General features: G+C 33.8%; 2 protein-coding genes across 5 annotated transcripts in view; one reads left to right on the top strand and one right to left on the bottom strand.

The window, feature by feature from the left end:
- Positions 1-593: 593 nt before the first annotated feature.
- Positions 594-6938, bottom strand: LOC105338880 (L-2-hydroxyglutarate dehydrogenase, mitochondrial). The gene is made up of 9 exons (XM_011444168.4): positions 6763-6938; positions 6355-6485; positions 5625-5776; positions 5172-5303; positions 4837-5031; positions 2445-2618; positions 1786-1943; positions 1391-1522; positions 594-1128 (listed from the first exon to the last, which is right to left on the bottom strand). Exons 1-9 carry the CDS (start codon positions 6936-6938, stop codon positions 933-935), a joined length of 1446 nt encoding a protein of 481 aa, XP_011442470.3. The 3' UTR covers positions 594-932.
- Positions 6939-6994: 56 nt separating this feature from the next.
- LOC105338881 (E3 ubiquitin-protein ligase TRIM9) overlaps positions 6995-9338 on the top strand; it is a 27081-nt gene continuing 24737 nt past the window's right edge. For 2 of the 4 annotated variants that reach the window (XM_034470855.2, XM_066086824.1), the window contains exon 1: positions 6995-7786. In XM_034470855.2, the coding sequence (XP_034326746.2) occupies positions 6995-7786 (792 nt within the window). Of the gene's footprint in view, positions 7814-9338 lie in introns of all 4 variants that reach the window. The other 2 variants (XM_011444171.4, XM_011444169.4) reach the window with 1 other exon arrangement.

Genomic DNA, 9338 nt, shown 5'->3' with positions numbered 1-9338 from the left:
CCTTTTGTTAATGAAAGATTAGCCATTAACCACTCATTCCCCTTAGTTTTCAATGTCTAAAATATCTCTCTTTTGAAAGTTTGTGACCCTTAAAATTATCAAACAATTCTAAATCCCTTTTACATAAAATGGTTTTATCTCAATTGTGAACAGAACAAATGGATAGACAGATGGATAAAGATGCATGTAAGAGCTCACCTGAGCTCACAGCTTCACAGAAGCATATACCGGTATATATTGACAAATCCAAATAAGGAGTGCATCATTTGCAGCAGTTAACATGCATCATATCATTCAATAATGCTTCATAAGAAAAGATTTTTAAAATGTGAAAGATACAACAGGTATAATGCTGTTATGCCAATTTTAGGATCTAGTACATCTCGCAAATTTTCATTCTCGCTTTTGTTGTTTTAGGACAGAAAAAAACAAAATTTGAGAAATATTTGGCTCCCGCTATTTCATATTATCTTGATTTAATGAAAAACGTTTGAATCGCCGAATTAAGTACTCATGTAACAAAGGAAATCTACTGTACAGTAGTGAATAAGGTATAACCAAACTTGCACAGCAAACAAATTTAAGATCATGGCAAAAGTAACATTTCTCATTTATTGCGCATAAAAAAATATTCATTAAGAATGATTTGCATGTGCGTACAAGCATAAATTATGTTAATTATCACAGTGGTACAAACTTCACATGCATGTTCTGAACAACATTCATTGTTTTACACATTAACATGTACCTGCATACAATAATAAAACTTGGATTATAAAAAATAGTGATTGCTCTCTCTCTCTCTCTCTCTCTCTCTCTCTCTCTCTCTCTCTCTCTCTCTCTCTTTGAGACACTCTTCTTAATTAATTGCAAATATCAGATTGCTACATACAAAGAGTACATAATACCTATATTACTATTAAAATATTCCATTATAAATGAAATGTATTTTCCACTTTGTCTGCTACCATTTTTGCAATAGCTAGGGAGGAAGTTGCTGCAGGTGATGGAGCATTTCGGACATGTAATATACGTGAGCCTAGTTCTCCAACCCCCACATCAAAGACAAAATCATCCACAAGATTTCCATCCCGGTCCAAAGCTTGGGCCCTCACCCCAGACGGACCTCTGCAACAAAATACATGGATCAAACAGCAAGTTACACAAAAACATGTAAAAATCAATTTTCAATTCTCTGCAGAGAGCAGCAGATTTATTTAAAACTACCCGTAAAAGAATATGGAAAGTTTGAATCTTATATTACCAGTAATACAATTATATTTCTCAAATATCCAACATCCAGCTTACAGCACATTCAGCCATTTTTATGTTAAGATATTGTTTACTGACACATGAAGGGCATTATATACTGTAAGAAAGTATACTATACCTTGTTACATCTGAAACTTTTAAGGATGGCACATATCTCTGTAGAAGCTTAACCTGAGCTGCTATGTTAAACCCACGGTACATTTCTTTTATTCCAAATCCAAGATTTCTCATGGCTAGTTTCCGGAGACCTCTACAAAAAATACATGACCAAGAAATGAAATTCTTCTGACTTGAACATTTTGTGTTCACAGATTTCTTAAAGCTAGTTTCTGAAGATCTTTACAAAAAACACATGACAAAGAAAGGAAGTTATTCTGACTTTACCATTACATATTCATGGCATAGGATACATCTTTAACATGTACTACTTTAAGATACATTAGTGTCTTAAATACATGTCTATACAGCATCAGTTGCAAGTTAATCTCTTGTCTTCCAGATTTTCTGTGTTACCTGAATGAGACAGCATCTTTAGCATCGGTAGCACTGAAATCCGTCAATCTGTAGCCCTCTCTCTTAAAGGCTAATACTGCATTGGGGCCAAGCCAAACGTCTCCGTTTATTCTGGGCGTGAAATGGACTCCCAAGAAAGGAAAAAGTGGGTTTGGTACCTAAGAATTAATTAATGCCATTAGATGTAACATTATGATTTGAAAACACTCCATTGACTTGGAAATCATTTTCTTAATATACTGTAGTTTCATTAATATTCAAGGTTATCAATTTTCGTGGATAAAGTGAAAATCACAGTTTCAAGGATACGTAAATTCGTGGCCAATGACCCAATCAATACAAAATGTTCATAGAAATTGCATTTCAATGAACATTTATTTTTGTGGATCAACTTAACAACGAAATCCACGAAAATTGGTATTCAACGAATATTGATGAAACCACAGTAAGTTAAAGATCCTACTACTAGAAGTCTTTTCTGAAAAATGCTGTAAACTGTCAACACAATTTCATTGTTTGTAAATGATATGAAAAGAAAAAAGATTTAACTTAATTTGCATGCTCTCTAAAGCTTTAGAATAAGGAAGATAAGATTTAGTAATGACACATATGCAATGATCTTGAGTTCATTTGTTATAATACAGAAAGAGTCGACCTACTGGATAAATATTTCCATTGACAAGGTTGGTCTTCTCCGGCTTTAACAACAAGTAGTCTCCCCTGAATGGCACGATCCGTGGCTCTCTGTCACAGCCTGACAGCTCTGCGAGTCGATCAGAGAACAAACCACCGCAAGTCACCACATATTTACACTTCACTTCCCTTGATGAAGCCTGGGAAGAACAAAAACAAAGTTTTTTAATCCATGTTTTAATGCAATAAATTAGTCTTCTGTGTTTCTATTACCGTACTCAAAAATTATTTTCTTCTCCTTTTTTTCTTTGGTGTGCCCTTTTATAAAATTTAATATATTTTAATGCTTCAGCAGTTTCAGTAAAGTACATTTCTGATTATTCTAAAAGAAAGTTATCAGCTAGTGGACCTAATATCACTGTAATCCCTTTGTTCACTAGACTTGCTCAAGTCTCTCTGTTTGAGGAGGCTGGATGGTCAACAAATTAACCATCAGATCTACCTAGCATTTAAAGATCCGATTCGTTAAGCTAAAAACTATTCTTAAGAAAAGAAAAATCCATAAAAATATCCTTTTAAATTTGTGTATTTTCTATATATATCTTTTTGTAGAGCTCTTCTTCAAAAGGAGATTAATATATTTAAAATTGACCCTGACCATCGAGCCATCTTAATAGTGCCCTCTTTAAACTTGAATATCTCAAACACTGATATCTCAAATACAATGGATATGTCAAAGTGTTTTGTAAGTCTGAACCACTTTTTTTCAGGTATTTAACCTTTGATATATTGAATACTAGGATATCTCAAAGTTTTTAAACTGTCCTATCTAGTTCAAGATAATTAAGTTTGACTGTACATTTTAATGATGTCAAACACAGATTGCTCAAGTCTCTATGTTTTATTATTAATTTTACTGTTTTTATATTTCTTGCAAATTTTACTGTGTTTTAAAAACTTTAATTCCTGCTCTCTACCATTCTCAAATGCTATCAAACATAGATATGTTTGGCATTATTTACATGTACATGCATTAAGGCAGCTCACTACACCGTGAAATATTTTCTCAAATCAGCAGAAAATTACTTGATTATGATAGATATATAGAAAAGGTACATCTCAATTTTTGTAAGAAAATTCTTGGAGTCAACAAAAAAACTACAAATAATTTAGTGTATTATGAACTGGGTAGATTTCCTTTGTATATTAGAAGAAAACTACGAATTTTCAAATACTGGTTAAAAATTAAAAATACAAATAACATTATCTTGAAGGAGGCATACGAAAGCATGCTTGTCAATAACGATAACTGGATGGTTTCCATACAAAGCGAGTTATCTAGCATGGGTCTAAAATATTTGTTTGACGAAACTTGGTTCAAATCAATGTAAAACCTACAAGATAATTGAGTGTAGAATATTAGATATTTATAAACAAAGTTTGATGTCATCTTTTTCGACATCTCCGAAGAGTAGGTTATATCAACACCTTGTGGATAATTTTTGTTTGCAAACTTATCTTAGGAGACCGATTAATTATACTTCAAAAAAATTTATAAGTATTTTTCAAACTTCATCACACTCTTTAAATATTGAAAAAGGTCAACACAACAAGGTGCCAAGAAAAGAAAGATTTTGCAATCATTGTAATAAAAAAGATTTAGAAGATGAGTTCCACTTTATACTCATATGCCCTTTTTACACTGAATTACGAAAGAAATATATAAAGAGTTTTTTTTTTTTTTTTTTTACAAAAAACCAAGTCTTTTTAAGCTAGCTAAACTTTTAAGTGTTAACAATACAAAGGAACTCTATAATTTAGGAAAATATTTATCTAGCGCTTCCAAAATGAGAGCGCAGCATTGTATTTATACTACAGTTTAAGCTACTTATACATTTATGTTCATTCATATCTTAAGATATGTACATGATTATATTGTCTTAATATGTCCACTCACTTACTGCACATTGCACATTTGTATATAATTTTATATGTATTATAATTTGTATTCCGATAAGTTGTAAAGCTCAAGGATAATAAATTGAATTGAATTGAATTCAATTGAATAATGGATAAGAAGTATATGAGTCTAAGAGGCAAAAAAAGGTGCAATTTTGGATGAAAAATTACTTTTTCAAAAATTTAATTCAGTTAACACGAACAAACCAGGCAGATTCGAACTCATGATCTGCAGTTCAGAAGCCCAATACTTTAACCACTGAGCTACGACAATATACAACCCAATTGAACGATATAAACAGTTTAACAAAACATTTAAATCGCCATCTTATGACCTAGTGTCTTAAAAAGTATAAGTGCTTAAAAAGCACTAAAATTATTAAACACAGAGAATTGATTGAGACAAGTTCACATATACAGTTACATATCTAGTATCTATATATCAGTTCTGTTGAATACCTTGTCCTCACTAGAGCCTCTAATGGTCACTGGATAGTCTATACCATGGCCACTCTCCTTGGTGACAGAGAAATCTGTCACCTCAAAGTCTGTATAAAAATGACCACCCAGCTTCTCAAACGTCTGTCCATATGACTGTGTCACCACTTTGTAATCAATGATACCCGTGTGTGGTGAATGCACTGCCTTTAACCCCTAAAAAAATATTAGTGACTTGTTTTAATTAAGTTTAGTGAAACATCTCATTTGAGTTCTCTGCAACTCCATGATAATACTGTAACAGTTTACATCCCTCAAAACTCAACAGAAGTAGGAGATGAATCAGCATTATTTACTTCACAGTTTGGTTCAATTTCCTTGATTTCTTTGGGACCTAACATGCGTAAATCTTTGACTCCATTTTGGTTTCCTCTCTCAAGAAGACCCTCTAACCTTGGAATTTCTTCTTTTGCTACAGCTACAATCAGCTGAAAACAAAAATGTTGAATTTGATTTAAGTTGATCAAATGAACTAATTTTCTTCATGGTTGACTGTTTTAAATGTTCACAATAGGCAGAAAATAAGTTTCATTATTATAAATATCATATAATTATCATATTTAAAAATACCCAATACATTGTAATACTACACTTTCATATATACTTGAACAAAAGAAGGTTATGAAATATCATAATGAAAACTAATTGAGGTATTAGCCAAAGGTAGTCAAAAAGCAATTATTTATGAGTTATCCCCCTTTGAATGCTGCAGTTTTGAAGTTATTATAACTGTATAAGCAAAAGCTTACCTTTCCACATTTGTTGTAGGGGATGTTATTTTTGTCACAGTAGTCGTACAAGAGTTCCACCCCCTGGACACAAAGCTTGGCCTTCAGAGAGCCTGGGGTGTAGTAGATCCCAGCGTGGATCACTCCACTGTTATGTCCGCTCTGGTGATGAGCTGAATAGGAGAGAGCTAATGGTCAATGATTAAGTAAAAGTAATGCTATTTCAAACAGGTATTGAAACCTAGATTCTTTTAAATTTCAAGAGAAGTTTATTGTTATATGCGATCAATATTTTCTGGGTTTTTTAAATATCTTATAATTCTATCTTTAGTTTGTATGTGTTTGATATACTGTTCATGTATTTGAAGTTCATATTAATTATCCTTATAAAAATAAATTACTAGGTATATTTCTATGTCTTTAAATATATATAAATATATCTATTTTTGACCATAAATCAATGATTTACAGATCAAGAAACCTTGTAAGTAATACCTATTGTTTTTAGAGAAACGTTTACCCTAAAGCTTGCATGAATATAAGTGTCAAAATATTGATCGAAATATCATAAAAGTATGTTACTCAGTGTGCAATATGATAAATATTGCTGTTAATATTTATGCTGATAAACATAGTCCAAGTGTTCCAAGATATTAAAGCTTAAGAAGAATCCAGATGTCAAAATTGATAAGGACATTGGGAACATTAACCAGTTAACAATTTAATACTATTATCTGTACACCATTCTTACAAATTTCTTTTTCTTTCTCTAGAACAATGAACGATAAGTTTGGATGTCGAACTTTCATCTCTCTGGCAGTCGCCATTCCAACAATACCTCCACCAATGACTGCCACATCATATTCACCCCCATTCTGGTCACTTATTAGAGAAATAAAATAAGGCTTTTAAAAAAATCAAGAAATGCATTGACGTTTCATTTTCAATAGTGATGTGATTGATTGACTTTGAGTCGAAATGTGTTATTTTCAGGTATATACAAATAATTTTTAATTTCATGCCACGTGTGGTTTTAGAATAAATTGTTCAACGCCAACAGGATAGAATAAGTTCACAAACTGTGTCGACGTAGAAGTTAGTCGAGCATTTATTCATGCATAAACAGTTTGACAACACATTTACGATATCATAAACTTACTTGTGAATAAATCGGGCTTTGTGGATACCATTCAAATTCTTTTTATTATATGAAAATGCACAGAAACTTTTAATCTGTGTCTGACAGCTGAGTCGGGCGAACTTCATGGGCGCAGCCATGTTTCGTCTCGTGCAGTCTCGCGTAGCACAACGGGACTTTCCGATATCCCGAAGCATGACAAGAATAGCGCTGGCTTTCAAAACATTGTACAGGTGAGAGAGCACCAGGCAGGATGGAGGGGGAATTGAAGTGCCCCATGTGCTTACAGTTCTATTGTAATCCACTTCTGTTGCCGTGTTCTCATTCTATATGTGCCGTGTGTGCTTCAAAATGTCAGGAGCCATCGCAAACTTTTTTATCACAATTGGAAGGAGGTGTGTGTTCAGCTACTCCCGGGGAAGGTGATCTGAAAGATTTTCCTGACATCGATAAAATCAGTATTTTAAGTGAAACAGATAGTGGTGTCGTGTGTAACAGTCGGCCAAGTAGTTATATAGGAACACCTAGTATTGCTAATATTTACCAATCTGTGCAATTCAGCCAAAATCCGTATGGAATTAAATGCCCTGTGTGCAAGAAAATTATTTTGCTGGATGAAAATGGGTACAAATCCTTGCCGTGCAACAAAGTTTTAGAATCCATTGTTGAGAAGTTTAGTCATGGCAAACAGCACAAACCCCTAACTTTGTATGTGAACTGTCAAATGTGTGATCACAATGAGGCTAAAGAAGCTGTTGTTATGTGTGAACAGTGTAATGTCTTCTACTGTCAAAGCTGTAAGGAAAGTTGTCACCCGGACAGGGGCCCGCTTGCCCAGCACAATCTCTTGGACCCGATTCAGGGGAGAGCCCTACAGAGGGCACGCAATAAGGGGAGAGAACTCTGCTGTCTGGAGCATGAAGAGGAACAACTCAACATGTTCTGCATTACGTGCAGCATGCCTGTATGCTGCACTTGTCAGCATGAAGGAGGACACAGCCAGCATGATGTTCAAGCCATCGGTGCAATGTGTAAAACACAAAAGGTTGGGAACTCGGAAGATAATGAGCATGTTTGTATAGATTAGAATCTTTCCTTTAATATCAAAAAGTCACCAGCTGTTCATTCTTTTATTCTGCTAAAAATATTTTGCACAATAGATACACTTTATAGAAATTGGATAAAATATAGAGGAAATTTGCTATCGGAAAACCAAACATATATTTTTTTTATCAAATTTGAAAAAATCATGAGATTAATCAACATTGACATGAACTGGTAGTACATTGACACTAAGGCCCTCTAACTTACCTGTATGAACATTATGGAGTTTAATGGTCTGATACTATACAATGACATCAAATAGGTGAGAACAAATGAGTTCTCTTAATGCTTGGTCATTTGGTGCACATGTCAAGTAACATGTTGCCCAATAAATGCATGATTTATGTGTTCTAACATGCAGTTTGATGGTCATAGGTTACAAATGGCCTGACCTGTCAGTTTTGTGTAAATGGTTGGAAAATTAATTTCTTAAATTTTCAAAGGAATGAAAACGAGTTTTGTTTTCTCCAATACTCTGATATGGATTGTTCAAATTTCTAAAGCTCTTAATGACAAGCCTTATTGAAAATTAATGACTAGAACAGTATGCAGAAAAAACTTGTGTAAAATAACACCAGGCCCTATCAATAACTGCACCAATAATAAGTGGTTTCACTATGAGTAACTCGGTATGAAAGGCCCTTTGGAATAATGACTACTTGTATAGGATAGGTGTAATAAAACCTTGGAATAATATTTTTAGAAACCCTTTAAAGATCTGGAAAGAGCGTTAAAGGCCTATTGTTACAAGTGTTAATTAGTTTCATGAAGGAAAAGAAGACAACAAACTCTCTTGCAATCTCTTGATCATTTTCCATTAGTTTACTCTCTCTCTCTCTCTCTCTCTCAAAATATCAATATAAACAAAATTTTGACTGAGTATTTCCGTGTTTTTATATCAGCTGATTCCATTTTTCCCCGTTCTTTGTTGTCTGAAACGAGCAACAAAATCCACACCTTTTGCTTGGACTAAGTAGTGACACAGGTATGCTGTTTCCTGAGGACCACATATTGTATGCTGATAATGCAGGTCCTTTTACCTGTGTACAGAATGATTCACCTGCATAAAACCCAGTACACAATGACTTCCTACGGCATTTAGTGGGATTATTTGAGTAAAAAGTTCATTTCCCTGGTCATCTCGGCCAGATTACTATCTGTTTCAGAGATTGGCTATATGCAAGCAATCATCCAACTATTGTCTTCAGAAAATGAATAGGCATTGTTGTTAGGAAAGGTGATAATTGGGTTGTAAAGCAGTGTAAATAGTATGGGGTTGGCTTTGGCAAGATTTTATAATAGCAAAGGATTTTTTTTCTCAGTTACAAATAATGGCATCAGATCAATCTGGCGTTGATCTGGTCTTGTTACAAACTGATCAGAACCAGCAAGGTTTTCTTATTGTCTGTAGACAACATCCCCATAGTTTATTCCCCACTTTTATTTAGTCTGTTGGTGCAGTAAGCTGAGAGTCTTGGCAGGGGAGGTGTTGG

Source organism: Magallana gigas, chromosome 6, assembly GCF_963853765.1.
Source record: "Magallana gigas chromosome 6, xbMagGiga1.1, whole genome shotgun sequence".
Lineage (NCBI taxonomy): Eukaryota > Metazoa > Mollusca > Bivalvia > Ostreida > Ostreidae > Magallana > Magallana gigas.
This window is presented reverse-complemented; position numbering and strand designations above follow the sequence as displayed.

Coding starts and splice junctions, on each gene's coding strand:
- LOC105338880 (XM_011444168.4), bottom strand. CDS start 6,938: ATGCTTCGGGATATCGGAAAGTCCCGTTGTGCTACGCGAGACTGCACG. Junction 6,486..6,762: donor AAAGCCCGATTTATTCACAA/GTAAGTTTATGA, acceptor TTCTCTAATAAG/TGACCAGAATGGGGGTGAAT. Junction 5,304..5,624: donor CCTACAACAAATGTGGAAAG/GTAAGCTTTTGC, acceptor TTTTGTTTTCAG/CTGATTGTAGCTGTAGCAAA.